Raw genomic sequence first — 20099 nt, 5'->3', positions numbered from 1 at the left:
GCCATGAATATTTTTGCATAAGGACTAAGTACAATCTGTTGCTTCAAGGTTGTGGGAAGGCTCTATTTAGGAAAGCTTTTGTTTCTTCGAAGTAAAGAATGAGGCCTGTTTACAGATGCCGCTGAGGCTGTGTTCTAGATAACTTGGGCTTCTGATGGCTCCTGCTGAATGGATCTCCATAATCTTCAGAGCACACAATCAAACTCTTGGTGGGGAGACAGCATTCAGCTGTTGCGGTAAACAGCTGTGGTACTTTACCCAAGACTAAGTCTACTGGTCTTTAATCTTTTGTGGACTATGCCTAGTCCTCAAATGTTGCTAGAATCTAGCTGGTGCTCTTTAAGGTGCCATAACAGCCCTTGGAGTTTTTAAAAAATCAAAGATTACAATCAGGATGCTAAGTGTGTGTTCTTGCAGGTTGTGTAAGTGGTGTGATTACCAGCATTTATCTTGATTTTCTCCACTAGTGGCTGCTGCTCATCCTCCTCACCATGTCTTCTACTGAAGAAGAGACACAGGTTACAAGCCCCAAAGACACAGAACAGGAGAACTGGGTAAGTGGTCAGTGGTGTTTCTTTAAGACTAATTACTCTGAGCCAAATTACATGTAGGAGCCGTGAGCATTGCCTAACCTTCCTGTTGGGAGGTAGCTAAGCTTCAAAGGTGGCCAGAGGTGCTCCTGGACCTTTGGGTTAGAGAATGGGAAGTGCTGCTATGCCTCTGTTCTTGAGAAACTCAGCCCAAAAATTAATAGCATCTACAAAAGGAACAGTTTCATTCAGAGATGTTTGCCACACTGGTAGAGTTATTCAGTAACTCTTTATTACAACTATTGATATGTCCCCATTCAAGAATAAAATTTTCCCAAAGCAACTTACAAGAAATATTAAATCATAAAATCACAATAAATCTTAACTAATTTTTAAAAATGGAACTTGATCTTTAGAGTAATTGACAGAGTATGGGGATTTCAGCCTAGATCATTGCCTCTCAAGGAATTTCTCCCACTGGGTACTTTATCAGATTGTCAGCACAGTTTATAAATATGGCTTAATTAAGGAAGTTACACTAAGGACAGGTATGAGCCCCACCTCCAGTAATGAACTCTGGCCTTATTGGCAATGCCTTCTATCTGGGAGCTAGGAAAAATTACTAGTCTAGAACCTCCAGGATTTAATGCAGTGGTGATTCAGTCTGCTCTAACTTTTTTCTAGTGTGTCATCAAAAAGGTAGCTGAGCTGCCCTTGGTCAGCTCTACCTACGAGATGGTTTCTTCAACTTACACATCTGCCAAGGAGTCCCATCCAGCAATCCAAGCTGTCTGTGATATGGCAGAGGTGGGAGTCAAGTCTATTGCTACTTCTGCAGTGAGTGGTGCCCAGCCTCTTCTGGATAAATTTGAGCCTCAAAGTAAGTAAACATGACAAAGTACATATAAAATCCACACCCATAGGAGTGGGTCCAAGCTCTTGCTGCTTCCTAGCCTGGTCCTTTAGACTTCAATGGGCTTTTCCCAACCTGTGACTCTTAAGATGATTTTGGACTACAGATCTTTTCAAACTAAAGCCAGCATGGGGATAGTGGGTGCTCCTACAGGCTTCAAAACAAAGATAGACAGTCCAACTGAAACACAAGAGACAGATGGGCAGTTGAAACGGCATTTGGTTTGAGTATCTTGCTTCTTGACTGCAAAGCCAGGATAAAAGTTCTCCCTGCATCCCCAATTACATAGTTTGAGCCAAGAAGCCATTGCCTAGGGCAGCTTTCTCCCAGCTCACTGTTCTCCAGGCAGAGGAATTCAAGTAAAGTAATACAACACTTCTGGAAGGTACCAAGCTAATCTAACCTAATGCTAGAGTTTGCATTGTGGTCTTTGCCATATTCCTTCCCTCTCCTCTAGGGGATGCAACTTGAGTTCTTGAAGATAGTCTGCTAGATTTTCTCAAGAGTACTTCCAGGCTTCTTTCCATGAAAGGGGTGAATGTGTACACCATAAACAACAGAAAGGAAATTGTGTAAACAGCCACTGTGGGGAAAGGGCCCGAACCAGCCCTCCTAGTGTTTATTCCAGTCCTCTGAGGTTTGCCAAGTTTACCCATCCTCCTTGCCCTCAACCATCAGGCATTCGTTGTTTACTTGCTTGTGTGCAGGTTCCCCACCCCCCGCACCAATTCTAAAAGATGAAATGCTTTTATCTTATGCTGTAAATATGCCTTTTGGGGGCTGCATTCCTGTGATAAGCAAAGCTTAAGGACTTTCCTAAAATGGAACTTAGCCCTTGGATGGAAAGAGATTCCCAGCTGTTGGCCAACTTGGTATACCACCAGATGGTTTGGAGCACAAGTCTTAGTATTTCTGACCATTGACCTGGCTGGCTAAGGCTGATGAAAGTTGGTCCAAAGCATCTAGAGCTTTCTCCACCTCTGGTGCAGACCATACTGAGCTGGAGGAACCAGAAGTTGCAACCTTTATAAAGCTCTTCCTGTATACTTGCTGGTTATAACCAGAGTGAAGAACAATTTACCTGGAATAAACTGGTTAACTTGTAGTGTGCACCTCGCTTTCCTTGTCCATGTGATGTGCACATGCAGTGGTGGCCCCTGGGGCAAGCTGTCACCTGTGTGCATGTTGCATGGCTGAAATGTGTATTGCCAAATCTTTGTGACATAGTAAATGAGAACACTCCATTCCTAAACTTCTCTGTCCTACTTTTAGTGAGGAACTGCATAAACCAAATGCAAATAACTCTTGTGCTAAGCTCCAGGTGCAAGTGTTGACCATGATGAGATGACTAGCCAGAACTAAACTGCTCCTTCCCCACTTCATTTGCAGTTGCTGCTGCCAACAACATTGCTTGTAAGAGCCTTGACAAGCTGCAGGAGACTGTGGAAAAGGTAATGGCATTGTGCTGCTGGTCTGTACCAAAGCTGGAGGAACCAATAGTCTTACCTGGACTAAGTCAGCTTTGTGGGGTTGCACCTGGAGAATAGCAGCAACTGCATCCTGACACAGCTACATTTTAAAGCTGGTACTAGAAGTTCACTGATGCTTAAGAGAATGTGTATATCTTTGTGTCCATTTCTGTTGGACCTTGGATAGTTCTTTTCCATTCTGCTTCCAAACCACCTATCGGTGCTATATTGCCCTAGTTGGCATGATGTGGCAGTCCACCATTGACGATGGCTAGCCACTGGTGGTGGTGTCATGCAAACCCAACCCAGCTTACCCATGGTGGGTTTTTTCCAAGCAGCCCACATGGGCATTTCTTGAATTCTTTACTCACATTGTCCAAACTTATAACTGATGGCACCATAGACAAAGGCCTGTGGCCAGCAGCGAGAACAGTAAGAAACCAATTGCTGCTTTTCTTGAGGAAGTCCTAACCATAACCAATACTGGCTGCCTTCCTGCAACTTGCTTTTCACTTCTAATTTTTCTCTTTTTGGAGAGAACAGAGAGGAGATTACATAAGCCAGTCTGTCTGGGTGGCCATAAACATCCTCTTCAAAATGCCACAAAGGCACCTTGGAGGGGCCTCCCATTGGCCTCAGAACTTTTTTTTCCCTAAAAAAATAGTCCTGTTTGCATGAGTGCTTGTTGGCTTAAGTGCAAATGGGTGGAATTCAAGCCTCAGCTGGAGGAATGTTCAGAGGAGTGGTCACTACCAAGAAGTGGCAGGTACCTACCCCATATGTTGTCCATGTGAGACTTGAAAAGCACCTCTTCCCATTTCCTTTGACAGCTTACAGAAGATCTGTCAAGAGAAACCTAAGCCACAAGGCATCTTGGTCTGAGAAGGGAGTATTTTGGAAGATTTTTCAGCAAGCTCCTCAAGGTTTTCTTTTTCCCCCTACAGTCCCTATAAGGAAGTTACTTTTGCACTTTTCCCTGACCCTTCAAGGGCTTGGGAAAGTGTAAAAGTTTACCCCCTAGTAATTTTAAAGAGAATGCAAGTTTGACAAGTTGCCTGTCTTATTTGCAGTCCTTTTAAATGGGGTGTGTGGGAGGAATCTTGGAGATTTTGGGGTGTGGCATAGACAAATCATCTGCCAGGCTCATCATGGGTAAGTTGCTGAACTATCATCCTACCATGGTGGATTGCCATGACAGCAGGTTTGCACATAACTCCACCCGGAACTGCTAGAAGACCTTGCTGATAAATGTTTCCCCTTATGTAAACACAGGTGGGCAGAAACTGTGTCCAGTTGTTCTGGACTTCCAACTCTCAGCATCCCTGACTTCTGCCTGTATTGGCAGCATCTTTTGAGGGTTTGGATCCCAGATTTTGATCTACCTTCTCATCACACTGGTGAAAATATTACAGCAGTGAGTACCAATCCAGCTGTTGGCTCTAATGGCCAAGGGATGCTTGGAATGGTGGTCAAGACATTTGGATGTTCCAAGTTGAAGTCTGGTTTAATCCAAATGAGCATCCAGGAACTAGAGATCTTCCGTACCTACTTGAAATCTGAAAGAGGTGTTCTCTGGACCTTAATTTTGTGGATTTTCCACAATCTGACTTTCATGTGGTGCCTTCAATTTTCCTTTCCTTGGTTATTTTCCCCCAGGTGGTATCAGATGCCAAAGGCCTGGTTTCAGAGTCCTTAGGACCTGTTTATACTAAAGTCACAGAAGCAAAGGATGCCATGTCAAGTATGGTAGATGTAGCCAAAGAGGCTGCCCAGGGAAGCTTGGAGATGGCCCGGACTACAGTGATGAGTGGAGTGAACACCATGATGGAGACAAGCATGGGACAGATGGTGGCTGAAGGTGTTGACCACATGCTAGAGAAATCAGATGAACTCATAGAAAACTATCTCCCCATAACAGATACAGAGCTGGGTAAGACCATTGCAGATTTCCTCAGAATTCTCCAGAGGAATTGATTTGTCATCTGAATGTATAGACTAAGAATATTTATCACTCTTGACTGTGCTCTGCTGATATGTAAGTGCCCAGCCAGTTTTTGAAGCAAATTATATGCACAAGTTCAAGGGCACTGCAAAATGAGGTGGACAGAACACCTGTGTAAAAGAAGGCAGTTGGAAAAGATGGCCCCCTCATCACCCCCAGCCAGGGATTCCCTTTTCCTGATTGAGCAGTCTACCCCAGTCTGGGCACTGGACTTAGCACTGATTGGCCAGGAATAATTATAGCAAATTGGTGGGAAAAAGTTTATTTATAAAAGGGAAGGGAGCAGAGGGGTAAGATTTAAAAGGGAAGAAGAGAAAAGATTTTAAGGTAAAATACTAACACAGATTCATAAGAGTATGTACTGTTCAGTATATCTCCTGACAAAATAACAAAACCGAGTCTGCCCTGCATCACCTCAGTCGTGGGTCTGAAGAATAAAGGTCCAGCAGGGTCTGTCAGGCCCGAAGTCCCCAGGCAGAGACAAGACTCACTCCAAACACCTGTATTACTCCCTCCTGGGCATAGGGTAATTCTGGGGATGGCCAAGCATCTCACCTGGCATCTCCCACCTAGTCTTCATCCCAGTTGCAGAAAGGCAAGTCCTCCAAGGCAAAGGCCCTAAAACCTGGCTGGTCGATAAGTCCTGAGAATGAATCACTCAAATTCCCAACTTTTACTGTCATGAGCCATCAGAAGATGTTAACAAAAGACGAGCCAACCCAATTAACCCTTTGGGCTCCCATCTCCAGACTACAATCCAAAGTTGCCTTCCCAGCCAGTGTCTTCTAGAAGTGTTGGGTACCAAATTCTAGCATGCCTCAGCCAATGTGGGCACCAGCTTAAAATGCGGCCCAGCAGAACAGGCAGGCAAACAGAGGAGTAATGGAAGAGTTCCAGCCAATGCAAGCCAGTTGAAGTTGGTTTCAGGTCACTAGTGACATCCAAGGCCTGCCTAGCTGTAGCAGTCCCATTAAAACTGCAAATAATCCATGTGGAAGTTGCTCTGGAATGTCTTATGGCAGGCTCCTCTGGTCTCATGCCCCCTCAACATGTTGGATTCAATTCCCACAATCCTTAGCCAACATAATTGCAAGACACTCGGTTTGGGAAGGTTGGCAGGGTGACCAATGTGAGTCAACGCCTCACCTAACCTTTTAGCTTGCCACGGTTCAGAATTGGTTACGCAGTTTGAAAGAACAGTCTGGGCCAGCCAAAGCCAGGAAGTTTACATGGTACCTCCGAGCTGCAGAGCAAGGTGATGGTCCCCCCGTTTTGTTGCGTGTCATTCTATTGTCATAGCCAAAGCCTTGGAGCTGCTCAGTAAAGGGATGGGCCTCTTGGTAGCAGTGATGGCTGCTTTGACTGTAGCTCAAAGGGAAAGGAGCAGGGCTTTCTTTGGTCTCTTCTCCAGCTGCCCTTGCGGCCTCTGTGGCACTAGATGAGCAGGCCGTGGTCGCGCCCCTTCAAGTGCAGCAAGAGGAACAGAGCTACTATGTGCGTCTGGGCTCCCTCTCGGCCAAGCTTCGTTCCCGAGCCTACCAGCACTCCCTGGAAAAGCTGCGGACAGTCAAGCTAGCTGCTGAGGATATACTCTTCCACCTTGAACAAACCATGTTTTTGGTAAGAATCAAAAGGCCACATCTGACAATTCTAAGGTCAGTGAAAGGGGTTCTGTATTCTGTAGGAACTGTTGGGATCACAAGAGTTAGCTTGGCATAATAGCATGTATTTTTCACACAAACCCATGATCCTACCCTCAGTATGTTTCAGAGATGTGCAAGCCCAAATCCAGTATGCTTCCCATGGAATCACTTTAGAGATCCGTATAGAGCACAACAGCTAAAATTCCTGGGCATCCTTGGCTGCTTCCATTGATGACAGAGTTGCTTAAATGTAGCCATTGTTGACTGTCTTGGTTCCTCTGTGCACTCATTGCTGGAAATGCTAAAAGTTCAAAGCATGTCTGTTTGGAACATACAGCTAAAAGTGTCCAAGAATTACTCAACTTTTCATCACTTGTTTAACTGCTAACAAGATACTTAACTGAACTGAAACTGGGAACATGTGTTCCTGCAGCTCTCTACTTTGGTAGCATTTGCCCTGATCTAAAGTGATCAGCATTTGGAAGACAATTCACAATATGCATGTGGAAGCGGTCAATGGGATGCTCTTCAGAGTGTATTTATTAGGGTACTCTGTTAGTCCACCTACTCCAGTTTTCCACTCCCCTCCCTCAAAGTCAGCATTCTTTGTGCACTGATCTTGCCCAAACTTGCTGAGCAATGTTTGGGGTTGGAGGGACCTTCTCCATGGGAAGGTGAACTAATTATTTTGTACTCCAGCAAACTTAATTTTCCACCATGCCTACTAACACCCCCCTCCTATGCATGGATTGTGCTTTTTTTGACTACCCAGGCATTGCCCTGTGTTCTGTTCTTTTGCTGTTCTGAAGTGTGTAGTGGAACCGGCAGAAGTGGCCTATGTAGATAGCTGTTCAAAGAGGGGCTGTATCCAAGGATGGAATAGATGTGACCAGATGTGAGTGTGCTGCTTCAGAGCCAAGGGCAGCACAGCCTGTGAGCCTCATCTTCTTGCATTAAGCATTGCTGTTTCCAAAATGCTCTTCCAGATGAAGTATCTCAAAGGGAGGCTGGATTCAAAAGTTCATAATGGCCAGGAGATGCTGTTGCGGATGTGGAAGCAGTGGTACCGTGGTCCAGCAGGACAGAACCAGACTGGTGAACTGACTCGGACAGAGGTATGTTGGCAGTATTAGAAGAAATGAGGAGTTGCTTAGACCTGGGCTGGACAAAAATAGATCTCCAGGTGTTTTGGGCTTTCCAGCATTCCTGACCATTGGACATATGGTCTTTTGACAGTCGGTCCAAATACCTTCTGTCTGCCTGGTCTAAAGAACGGGAAAGGGCCTTGGCTTAGTGGTTGAGTACATTGTTCACACATGAAAGTTTTGAGGTTTACCTTGGCAGTAACTCTCCAATGTAGGCAATACCGAGGTAGATGGACTGGTGGTCTGGCTGTGCATGAGACCAGTTCCTTGATTTCACTGCCGAAATGCAACACTGGCCAATGTCTAAATAGCCCGGTGCAGACTACCTAAAGAGTTGTGTGGGGGGGATATATATATTAAATAAGGCTGGGTGAGCATCTCAGTGAAGAAAAGCCAACACCAAGGACTGGATCAGATCTCTGACCTCAGACAAGAACAAATGACATGGGTGGAATGTGCCTTGATTTCACCAGAGAGCTGGAGTGACGTGCCAGGTAGCATGGAAAGGTGAACCTAGATAGGGGAGAGAAATCGGTGTTCCCCGGTACATAAACAGGCAACACTTGTGCTGGGCATCTCTGGATCTACCCAGGTATTACACAGCTTTTGAAAAGGCCAGCGCTTTCCTTTGGTTATATTTTCAGGATAGTGTGCAATAAACATTTAATGTGATCTCACAAAGCCTCTGCTCCATAACAGATGGAATCCCAGGCTCTGAATGTGTCCCAGAACGTTGCGCAGCAGATGCAGGCTGTCTGCAAGAACCTCCTGTCTAACATGCAAGGCCTCCCTGATGCCCTCAAAGAAAAGGTTCAGATAGCTCATGATGACATGAAGGAGTTGCAGGTTGCCCTCTCCAGCACCAAATCTATCCAAGACCTTCCTGGTGGCGTCCTGAACCAGAGCCCAGAGAAGATTGACAAGGCGCAAGAAGCTGTACATGAGGTCATGGAGTATGTGACGAAGAACACTCCCCTCAACTGGGTCGTTGGGCCCTTTGCTCCTGCTGGTTCTCCTGCAGCAGAGTTACCAAAACCGGAAGAGGAGGCCAAGGTGGATGCCTAAACAAATGCTGCCTCTGTTTGGAGCTCTCAACAGTACTTACCTACCTCTCATGGAACCCATCTGTAGCTTGCAAGGATTCTACTACATATAAAAGGGGTACTAAAATTCATTGCTAATGGTCAAGAAGCAGTGACTCTTGGAGGGGGCTGGTGCACATTTTTGCACAAACATGGTGGCAATTGTCTCTTCTAGAGAAGCTTCTACTGGACCAGCCTGTTCAAAAACTAGGCAGCTTGTGGGATGTCTGTATTGGGCTGAGTGTTATTGGTAGAGCAGGAAGAACCATGTCTCCGCTGACTTTCTCGCTCAAGTTGTCGCCTACAGAAAAGGAAAAGTGTAGTACATGGGAGGCAAGTAAAGATGGAATACCTAGCTGTATCTGGGCTTTTGTATGCAAATAAAATTCATATGGCAATGAAAAGCAGTTGTAGACAATGGTCTTTGAAGCTTGAGTGCCATTTCGAAGTAGCTCAAGGGTTTAATATCTGTCCCTTTCAGCAGAATACTACCTGGTGCTTGGTACCACACCTTGTTTGTGTGGGTCCTTTTTTTGCTGGAGGGGTGGGGGGGCAACACAACTGCAAAGTTGCATTCAATAACTAGGGATTAATAGTTGCTAACAAATTCCCTCTCATACCTTGTCTTCTATGCCTCACTTCCACAAATAGAGACAAGTTCCTGATCAGTTTTTATGCAGTCATTTTCCTTGATTCAATTGCTTGCAGGCTTCCCAAGACTAACCCATGAAACTACTAAGTACAGGGAAGCCACCTCTGGCTTATGAAGGCCCTGCTACTGAATGTGCCCTCCAAGGTGTCCTGCCCTTGAAAGCCTTACTTAGATTTTTGCAAACTCAAAGCCACAATGCAACTGACAATTCGGTTGTCTGTATTTCCCAGCCCGCTACACATAAAACATTGCTCTTGGCCTGCATCTTGGCTGCTGGGTACTACATAGGAACTCAAGCTGTGCTTCTATTGGTCTCTTAGCTGTTCAGGAGGTGTATATAACCCTAGAGAAGTTTGTGCAACAATTGGTAGAGAAATTATTCATTGCAGTATTGCTGGATGTGACACTGATGCTTGAAATGTTGGTGGGAGTGTGGCATAAGTACTTGGTGAACACAAAAGATGCCACAGTTTCTTTGCACTGAACTTAGCTGCAATCTTCAGCTTCTGGGAAAGGTAGGAATGTCTTTTCCCAGCAGCAGTATTGTAATGCAAAGTGTTTGGCAATGGCTTGGTCTTTATGGCCAATTAAGAGCTATTAGTGCCTAGTAGATGAGTAAGCACCCAGCGGGTACTTGATGGGGTAAAAAAAGATACAGATCAAGGTCTCTGCCTCCTGTCCTCCACTGTCATAAGCACCTGCTTTCAGGGCTACAGGCTTGTCAAGTGACTGCGCCTGCACTTTGTTCTCATTTTCACAGCTTAATCTAGTAACAACCTGGCCCCATTCCTGATGTGGTCAGTTTGGGGGACCCTTGAACAAAGATGAGCAACAGATGCTGGGCAACCCAAAGAGATGCTGTAAATAAGGCACCTGAAGTGAAATACCGCCAAGAAGAGTGCTTCATTGTACCTGCAGTAAAATTAAAGTCTATATAACAAAGCATAAGCTTATAAACAAAATGGGGAGGGGAGGGATAAATTAAACCAGGACTGAGTGTACAAAAAATTAAGATGCATTCTGAGGATGCATAGATCAAAGAATATACAGGGAAAGGCTCCTTGCCCTGTAGCTTTTCTGTTCATCTTAGATGTGTTGGGAAAATTTGGATAAATCCTGTCTGAAAAACATTACTTCTTTGTGCTTTTTGCATTGTGGGATCAAATCCTGTCTTCCTTCTCAAAACCAAGCTGTCACTGTTTAAAATGGCATTCCCCTGCTCCTTTCTCTCACCTTTAGCTGTAAGCTATAGTAGACAGGCCATTTTAGTCCAAATATGCATCGTAAATAGTCATTGTTGGAATTCAGTTTACAAGGAAGCATCTTTTGATAGCCCAGAGGCTCCATGTACCCTGGCCAATTCAGAATGCCTAGAGTAGATAAGAGTCTTGAGTTCATGCATAGTTTCAGTAGCTTGAACTTAGATGTCTAAGCAGACCTGGAAATGGGTTCAGGCTACTGAACTAAAGTGTCAATACAGGCAATTAGAAATATTGTAATCTCATTGTTACTGTGTGATTGACTGACATTCCTTTATCTGTTCTGTATGTGATGACCTCAGAATCTTACTGTAATCTCTGCATTCTGTCATCAATTGCCCTGTACCTGTGTACCGATAAAATACCCTGCAATGGTGTTGAAGCTTTGCAGCAGAGTTCACTCTGCCTACCTGGTAATGCATTATGGTGAGTATAGACCCGCAGGGAACCTGAGTAATACAATAAAGCCTAGATGGTCTGGACGCTCGATCTTTCCTATGAACCCGAGTTTTATTCCCTCTTCTCAAATTGAGATTCCGGGATTCTGACAGATGTTACCTAGTGGTAATGTCAATTCTTCCTGCATTACACAAGTTTCCATTCTATCAAGGCCAGATTTTTTTTGAAAAGCCTTGCTTGCTACATTATCAGATGCTTGCTTTCTTTGTGCCAAAAGACTGCTAATCATCGAAGACAATAGATGGGAGGTGATGCAGACTGCAGGGTGTGTGGTTGTCCATTTCCCCATCTGCTCCCTGGTCTGATGGATGCATCTCAGCTAGAAGTTCAATTGCTGTAGGAGGTTGCACTCTGTGAGAAGGGTTAATCTGTCTCTGGCAGCAAACCTCCATTATAGTTGCCCTGTGAATTAAATGTGTGTTGCAGGTGGGGGGGGGACTTTTCATGGCTATAAATTACAACGTAGGGCTCTGGGGAAGGGAGCCAATGGCCCCCGCCAGGGAACTGCTTTCCTATGAAGTTGTGCTGATTCGTGGGAAATTTCAACTGGGGGCAGCAGCCAACAAAGAGTGGAGCCAGCACTGGATGGCTGGAGCTTTAATTGCAATTAAAACAGTGGAAGGAGGAGATTACAGAATAATAGGGAGACAGATGAAGTGCATGAATTCTGACTTAAGTTCTTGAAGCAGAAGTAAAGAGCACTGTTATAACTGACTAAAGGATTTTCACTGTAGCTCTATTTAGTGAATCCCTGAGTTACATGTGTGCACAGTTTGTCGAATGCCAAGACCATCTCCATACTTCTGGAGAATCTAGCAATGAGCATGCCAGAAAGAGCTGAATTGCCCTTTCTCAGGGCTGGATTGAAGGGAAGGAATAGAGTAGATTATATTGTGAGGAGTTAATTGACCATGCATTGGTATCATCTAGTGAACTAATCCTGCTTGTAGGTTACCAAGGAATGCAGCCCTCCTTCCATAATAAAGGCATTGACAGGAGCTGTCCTGAGGAAACCCCAGTTTGTGTTCAGCGCTGGTTGCCTGTATAGATTTACCTTGGCTGTGGGTTGTGCTTGTGATCCCAAAGGTGCGGGGCGGGTATGTTTGTGTATTCTGAGCAGCTGCTGTTGGGTGTAATAGAAGAGGCCGTGCCACTTCAGTCCATAGGTCTGTTGGCTCTTTCAGTGGGCTAAAGGGCCATGGCTAGAGGTAAAGCAGGGGGCATAAACCACAGGGAAGCTTGCCTCCAAAATCTGGTTGCACTCACTGCTGTTTTCTGTGAAATGTCCAGGGGGAAAAGGCAGTCCTTGGAGAGAAGGAGCCTCTTTTCCTGGTAGGAGGACTTGGAGGCCTAACTGAAGAAAGACTGTTTTGAAACCAAATAATTTATTAGGAAATGATAAATATGATACAATCTATAGAGCAGGAGGTACAAGGAGAAAGTGTCTCCCTTAAATCATGATAGGCCTTAAGGCCTATGGCAGTGCTAGCCTATGACGCCCAACTACGAATCACAGTGTAACATTCTGTGTCCAATCATAAAAGAGTTTATCAAATATAGAGAACCTCCTGACCGTTTGCACATGTGCAGAAGTTACTTGCAGGCTCCTCCTCATTTCATGAGAAAGGCTTCCCCAACAAAATCTGCCATGGCTTTTGTGGGGGTGGCTTACCCAAAAGCCCATAGCTTTCCTGAAGGCTGTGGTAGCTGTCCCCAGGGTTGTCATGATGTCCAACAAGGCAACCGATGGGCTACTTAATGAATTTTCCATGTCAGAAAAACAGGTGGAAGAAGCTAGGAGTGGAAGATGAAAATGGCCGCACTCCTGTAAAACTCCATGAATGGGGCAGGGTGATGGCACAACCCACCCCCTTCATTTGGAAGCACCCATTTCTTTGTGCAGGATTCTCTCTCCAAACCTCCTGTCCCCTAGAGGAAAGCATTTAAATGTGCAAACTCATCTTCCTTGTAGAATGAAGTAGCAGAGTATGTCAACAGCTGAGCCTCCTGACAAGTTTGTATGGGCCAACCCTGATTCTGCACCAGCCAAGCTCTACAGTCCAGTGACTGGTGTGTGTATGTTAAAGAATCCCCATCTCTACCTTCAAAGCCTTCTGTGCCTTTGCTCCTCCTCCCCATTTACCTTTCTACTGTGTTTCCCCAAAAATAAGACCGGGTCTTATATTAATTTTTGCTCCAAAAGGCACACTAGGGCTTATTTTCAGGTGCTGTCTTATTTTTTTTCTTATGAAAGCTGTAAGATTCTTGCCCTGAGAGTCCTCCACAATTCCTTTTTAGTACTCCACAGAATAGCTCTTTTTTTTTTGCACCCATTTTGCATCCATGCATTAAGTATGTCTGTTACAACACACAACGTATTGACGTTATTCGTGCATTGCGTCTGTACTCTGGTCATTCGGCAATAAGTCTCATGTTCTTCTGTTTACATAGGCATTTACCTCTCATCCAAAGAGGCGCCCACTGTGGTATTTACAAATACTTAATTATAATGTATATTCTTCATTTTAAATATCAATGTCAATATTATTTATATTTAATTATATATTAGCATTATGTTATAATTCAATACATCTATCATGTGTTGCGGTAGACATACTACTGTGTTTCCCTATACGTCTGGCTGACGATCCTAACTGGGGCTTATTTTTGGGGGTAGGGCTTATATTACGAGCATCCTGAAAAATCATGCTAGGGCTTATTTTCCAGTTAGGTCTTATTTTCGGCAAAGCAGGGTAGCTTCATATTCCAGTATCTTCCTTGACTTGTGAGCTTTGCTCCTTCCACTTCATCACTTTAAATTGTCCAAAGGTCTTCTGCTCCCTTCAACATGGCCTTTTCACCTTTGTTGCTCCTTAATCCTGCAATTCCCTCTCATAAAACCGACACAGTACTGTCTCCCCCTCTTCCTTCAAAACCCACCCATTTCGGAAAGCCTTCTAGTCCTCAGTCATACTTCCAACTGGAATTAAGACAATATGCCTGTAACTGAATTGATGTATCTCTTTCCCTGTCCGGCCTTGCCTCTACCTCCTAGCCTACCCCCTACTGCTTTCCCTGTGTTGAATTTTAGATTGTAAGCTCACTGGGGCAAAGCTTGTCTTTGATGTTTTTTGAGTTCTGCTATAAAACACCTACCTTGCAAATTGCCAAGAGTGAGAAAAATAAACTTGCTGGGGATGTACAATCAAATACAGTTTATTAAGACATGCGTGTGTAGGCAGTCCCCCAGAGGGACCACGAAGATGAAGTCTGTACAAGAAGCTTTTTAAATACATACAGTTTGAAGGAAGGGTTGGGGATAAGGCGGATGATAACTTATGCAGTATGCTTAGAAGCACATGGGAATAAAACAACAGGGACTTTCAGGAAGGGCAGACACTTGCATGTCCAAGGTGTGCCCCAGAGGATGGGCCTTTTGGAGGAGAGGTGGGGGAATCAGTATGCTAAAGGCATGTTAGAATAAAACAATGGGGACTGATTTGGGGTTAGGACAACACAATATAGACAGAACCTTCGGGAGAGGTAAACCATTAACCTCCAAATGCCAGGCATGCATTAGCATCGCTAAGATAGGAAGCAAGCTGTGCAACATGGATTCCTGATAAGATTAGGAGTCCCATCTTAAGTCTAAAAGCTGTTCTTAGAGTGTCAGGCTTTCAGCAGCCATTCTATGGCAAAGTTTTTGCTCATTTTGTTCTGACCATACCCATGGTGCAATAGCTAAAACAGTTTAGGGCATCACCCTTGTTTCCCAACATTGTCTGCAACCTTGTGCTGGAACTCCCAAGGCTGGGCTCCTGTCTCCCCCCCCCCCCCGCCCCACACCCCCCTTCCACACACAGCAAGAATGGTGATGGATGCCTTTCCAGCATTGCAAGTGTAGCTGAGACTGGAGGAAGGGGGGTGAACTGGGCAGGAGGCTGGGGCCAGCAGCTTAGAACGATCCCTATCAGTGCCTCAGATTCCCTTCTCCTTCCCCTTCCTAGCACTTTATCTAGATGGCGACAAGCAGCCCTCTGGATAAAATATATAGTGCAAGATGCAGCCACAGTGGAAATTGCCATGGGTGTGCCTTCACACACTGGATGTACACAAGCTCCTCTACATTTGGAGGCTTATGTGCATCGGATGGTGCCCTTAATGTGTTTCTTATAAGATGCAAAACAAACAGTGTCTTACACTCCTGGTCACCTGCCTTTGTTGGGAAGAATTTATCTCCTCACATCTATTGTCATTCACTCCGACATTTCAGGGATGTTGGAGAAATCACGTGCACACATGTCTGTCAAAAGAGCTAACCAGTGTTCTAGATACTGGTGATGGCCTGTTAGACCAGTATCTGCAGCATTTCAGCAGTGGGGTGGGTGGAGAGTCCTGCAGAACATTCAGGGAGTTTATTTAAAGTATTTTTCAATCACTTGTTAGTGCTATGCCCTAACATACAAACAAGATTGGGATTAAAGAGCAGACAGGGTAGAATGAGAGTGTACTGAAATGCATGTGCTCAGATCTTAGTCCCAGACGCATTGGAGGAACAATTTAAGGTTTGCCTGAATGCTTGGACAGGGGGAACAAGATACTAGTCAGTAGGAAGGCACTACCACAGTTTGGGGGCCATCACTCAGAAGGTTCTGTGTTGTGTGCATGCTGACCTAAACAACCTGAATGGTCCATAATAAAAAACCACTCAGGCAGATCTAAAAGTTCAGTCAATTTGATGGGCAAAGATGGTATGTCAGACAACATGCCCTTAATCCATTTGGGGCTTTAACGATGAAGAACAACACCCTGAATTGGGTCTGGAAGCATGCTGGCAACCAATGCCATTGGAGCAATAACAGTGATATTTTCAGGCATCTCTCTCTAGTAATATTTTGGTGGCAACCGTAGGTGCTGGACCATCTTCAAAGACAAATTCACATAAAGTACTTTATAGTAGTCTTGTCTAGAGGTGACCATTGATCCAAACCAGGTCCAAACAATCCAGATAGGGTTGCAACTTGCTTAGAAGGCAGAGCATGGACTAAAAGTGCTATTGGCTGCAGCTGTTTCTTGTGTTATTACTCAACCCGTGGTTTGCTGGATTGCATGCTGCTGCCGCTTTGCATGACCAACCTCTAACTGGCCAAATGGGAGATAATCATGTGACGTGTGAACCCAGACACGATGGATTATTCCTGGATTAAACAACCCATTAACTTAAGAACCAATTCTAACTTAATTTTGGGTTGTTAACCCATTATCTAATTTGCCATTGTCAAGTGACAAATGGATCGGTGAATATAGGAGTACTCCCAAGCTGCGCACTGGGTCCTTTAATAGAAGTTCAATCACATCCAGAACAGATGTTGCACTATATCATCTAGATCTGCTGACTTCCAAAACTGTTGTGTATACTCATTCTGGCAAGATTCCAAGGTGTGCATAAGAAGCTGACTGTTCTGGCGGGACTGATAACTCCAAGTCTGAGAATGAGGGGGAGTTGGCTGACCCAGACAGGGCTGAGAGCTCGAACTCTGATAATGGAAGTGTTGCTATAATAGACAGGCCTCCACCTTCAGCCACAGTTTCTCAGTACCCATCTTTGTTTGCTCAAGATGAGATAATTTCAAGGACGGCCATGGGGCCCAATGCACCTGCCTGCGGGAATGAACAGCAACAACATCCTGAGAGAGGGGATTTGGAGATGGGCAGTCTCTTGGATGGAGAACTCTGGCCTCCTGAGGAGGTGCACCCAAAGGTCCATCATCACAGCCACAGGGTGGCCAGTTGGGGGCTCACAGTGCAGAACGCAGGCATGCCCTTTTCCACAGTGCCCCTCCTTCCTGAGACAGGCCCAGAAGGGTTCATAAGCAAAGCTTTGGGTAAAGAGGGGCAGAGAGAGCTCAACATTTCACTTTGTGTATGCTCAGGGACTTGTGAATGCTTTGAGACTTCTGTGAAGAATAAAGATGCTTACAAGAAGTGCTGGAGAGTCTGTCTTGCTGGGGAGGGGCCACCTACCTAGCTCACAACACAAAGTATGCAACCTCTGCCTTTCCTGCTAATATGCCAACCGTCCCAAGCAGGCGAAAACAAAAGAAGATGGAACTGTTGCACAATGCCTTCTGATTGCCTCTGCCAGGAGCCCTCTCTCTAAAAGCAAGCATGGTCTTCAGCCAACTTACCATTTTCATGCTCCTATGTACCAGTATGCATCTTTAGCTATCCAGGTCTGAATAGAACACTCCAGGTGAGTCTCCTGATCTTTATTCCACCCTTATCCCCATCAGATACAATGAATTATTAGAGCAGCTTTCCTCACCTGGTGACCATCAAAAACATTGAACTACAACTCCCCTAATCCCCAAGGAGCATGGATGATAGGAGTTCAACACATCTGGAGTGTACCAGATGAGAGAAGGCTGTACTGGGGCTTCATCAGGCCAATTTCCTGGTCGTCCTTTCCTTGACTTCTACCAGTACAGCTCACCCGTCCTGCATTTTCTGTGCTTCATTCCCTTAAAAAAGTAAAATGCAAAACAGGTTTGCAGATAAAAAGAAGGAAGATTATTGTTTCATCTAAGGCAGTCTTTCTGCAAGAAAAAGCCAGTTCCTGGAGTTACAGATAGACATGCAGTCTCGCACATGACCAAGACCCGCTTCTCTTCAAAGCCTGAACTATATTAAGAGTTTCCACAGATCAGTACTATGCGATGTACTATACAAAGCCTGGAATCATATTTCACTGAGGGCCATCAAGGTACTTTTGACTACTGAGATGTAATTTGAGTAATTTCCCAGCTCATTTGCCAGAAACCTCCCACTCTGACAGCTGCTAAGGGAAACACAAGTGCAGGGTGCCCAAATGCAGAAAAAATGAAAAGAAACATTTGAAAAAGGACCCTATATGTCACAAAACCACAAAATTGTAATGGGAATAAGCAACATGCCTATTCTGGGGAGATGCTATTTATGTTAAATTTACTATTTTAGCCAAAGGAAAAGCAATACTCCATTTGCTACAAATCACAGAGCATTTATTGCGGTTAAGTTAAAGAAGCCACAGTTGAATCAGGTGTGTGTTACGAAGTAAGAGTCAGGAGTTGCACACAACTTTGGTGCCACAAGCCTGCTGCCGCACCCTTTGGGACATTCATGCAGAGCCCCTCAGGCCGCCTTGTTCAGACCCTGTTGCTGACTGACACACTGGTCAGTCTCCTCACTCGACACTAGTTCAGCACACCACTGAAAGGGCCTCACACGGATATCCACAAAAAAGGGGGTGGGAACATGGGTGTCAGACTCTCATCCAACAGCCCAAACCGTGGCCAGCATGGTATTAGTAGCAGGGGACACTGAAGCCCATCCCATCCCGCTGTTCTTTCAGTGTGTGTATTTGTTAAGTGAACGCTCCTTGTATGACCTTCTGTGCTCTCAGAGGTGACCATGTGCCCTACTTTGCAGGCACAGTTCTCTATTTTATTTATTTATACAAGCTTTCATATACTGTCCTCCATGGCCAAATTGGCATTCTGAACAGTTTTCAAAGTTAAACAATACAATATAATGATCAAATAACAATATAATAGCAATATATTTCAGCACCTGAGCCAAGCAACCAAAATAAGGAATAAATTAAATTAAATAAGCATAAACTAGATAAACAGTTAAATAAACAAATTAAGCTAAGGTTGCTTTTTAATCTGGCCATTGCTCTGCTTCAATTATAGAATTTTGCAGGGCTTCTAGAAGTCATCTTTTACTTGTAACCTTCCTGTGTTTTACCACTGCTTCTTCCATCTTTTCTTTTACCCTAGATCTGTTTGAGAAGGAGATAGAACAAGTATAAACACAAGAAGAAAACTATAGCAAGCAAAGGCTGAAGGAAGTATGTTGAAGCATTGCAACTTTTAAGTTTCTTATCTCCTGGGGCATTCAGTAAAAGGTAAGTTCCATCCATCAGCAAAAAGAGTTTAGAAGGGATTCCAATATGAAAGTGGTCGGTCAGAATGCACCTGTAGATTCGATACTATCTGATTTAGGCTGGAGTGGGAATGGAGAGCTAATACTAAAAATATTTGCCCCTCCTTATATAAACAATGAGGTCTTAGCACCAGGGTGAACTTTGCAGGGAGCCTATGGCTTCCACTCTGCCCCCCAGCTTCTGCCACACCTCCACCCTGTCCCCAACAACCCAGGGGACACCCCACAAGCCCTGCTCCCCTCCCACAAGGACCTACTGGCAGAGTTTCCCAGGACACACTTGGGGAAGTGTGTCTGGCAAGGTGTACTCCCTCTGTTCCAGGACTGGTGCCTGCACAGCTTCCCTCCATATACCTGGTTGCTGGGAGGATGCAACTCTGACAGCGTGTGCAAATTGGGCACATGGGCAAAAAGGGGGGGGGGGGGGGACAAAGTGTGCTGCATGGACACAAAGTGTGGCAGCAGCAGAAGGGCACTGCTCCGTTGCTCCTGCTCCTGCTACACTTTGTCGATAGTGGCTCTACAGAGCAGCGGGGGGGGGGGGGGGGTGGCAACTGAGTGAAAACATGCCTGGGGAATGTGCGGGCAATGGGGGAGTGGCAGGCAGTGCCGGAGGAATGGTGCACGGTGGGATTGATTCCCAGCCGCAGGGGTTCATGGGGTACATGCTGCCCTTTGTAGGAAAGGTGGAGCCATGCGGAAACCATGCATGAGTAGCTACCACATGAATGTGTGGACACGGGACAAAAGGTGTTCATTTACTACATAAAACCCATGAAGTCTGGCTTAGCATTATGTATGAACATAGCCGATGTCTGAATGGGTCAGTCTCTGTTTTTTTCCATTTTTTGTCTTTTGGCTGAAACTTTCTTAAAATTTCATTATTGTGGGTTGATGGACTTTTCAATGTCTTGAATCCAGGTCCCTTCTCCGAGCCCTTTTAAATTTCTGAGTGAGAT

At 45.0% G+C, this 20099-nt stretch overlaps 1 protein-coding gene across 1 annotated transcript; it reads left to right on the top strand.

Annotated features, from left to right (window-relative positions):
- The first annotated feature begins 491 nt into the window (after positions 1-491).
- Positions 492-8767, top strand: LOC123028035 (perilipin-3-like). The gene is made up of 8 exons (XM_044439479.1): positions 492-554; positions 1215-1410; positions 2833-2894; positions 4569-4634; positions 4677-4842; positions 6326-6534; positions 7544-7672; positions 8402-8767. The coding sequence occupies exons 1-8, from the start codon at positions 492-494 to the stop codon at positions 8765-8767; spliced, it is 1257 nt and encodes a 418-aa protein (XP_044295414.1).
- The last annotated feature ends 11332 nt before the right edge of the window (positions 8768-20099 follow it).

Source organism: Varanus komodoensis, unplaced genomic scaffold, assembly GCF_004798865.1.
Source record: "Varanus komodoensis strain SLA01 unplaced genomic scaffold, ASM479886v1 scaffold35, whole genome shotgun sequence".
Taxonomy (NCBI): Eukaryota; Metazoa; Chordata; class Lepidosauria; order Squamata; family Varanidae; genus Varanus; species Varanus komodoensis.
This window is presented reverse-complemented; position numbering and strand designations above follow the sequence as displayed.

Excerpts from the sequence above, each read along its gene's own strand:
- LOC123028035 (XM_044439479.1), top strand. The coding sequence starts at position 492 with ATGTCTTCTACTGAAGAAGAGACACAGGTTACAAGCCCCAAAGACACA. Across the intron at positions 555-1,214 it reads ACACAGAACAGGAGAACTGG|TGTGTCATCAAAAAGGTAGC; the intron begins GTAAGTGGTCAG and ends ACTTTTTTCTAG. Across the intron at positions 1,411-2,832 it reads GGATAAATTTGAGCCTCAAA|TTGCTGCTGCCAACAACATT; the intron begins GTAAGTAAACAT and ends CTTCATTTGCAG.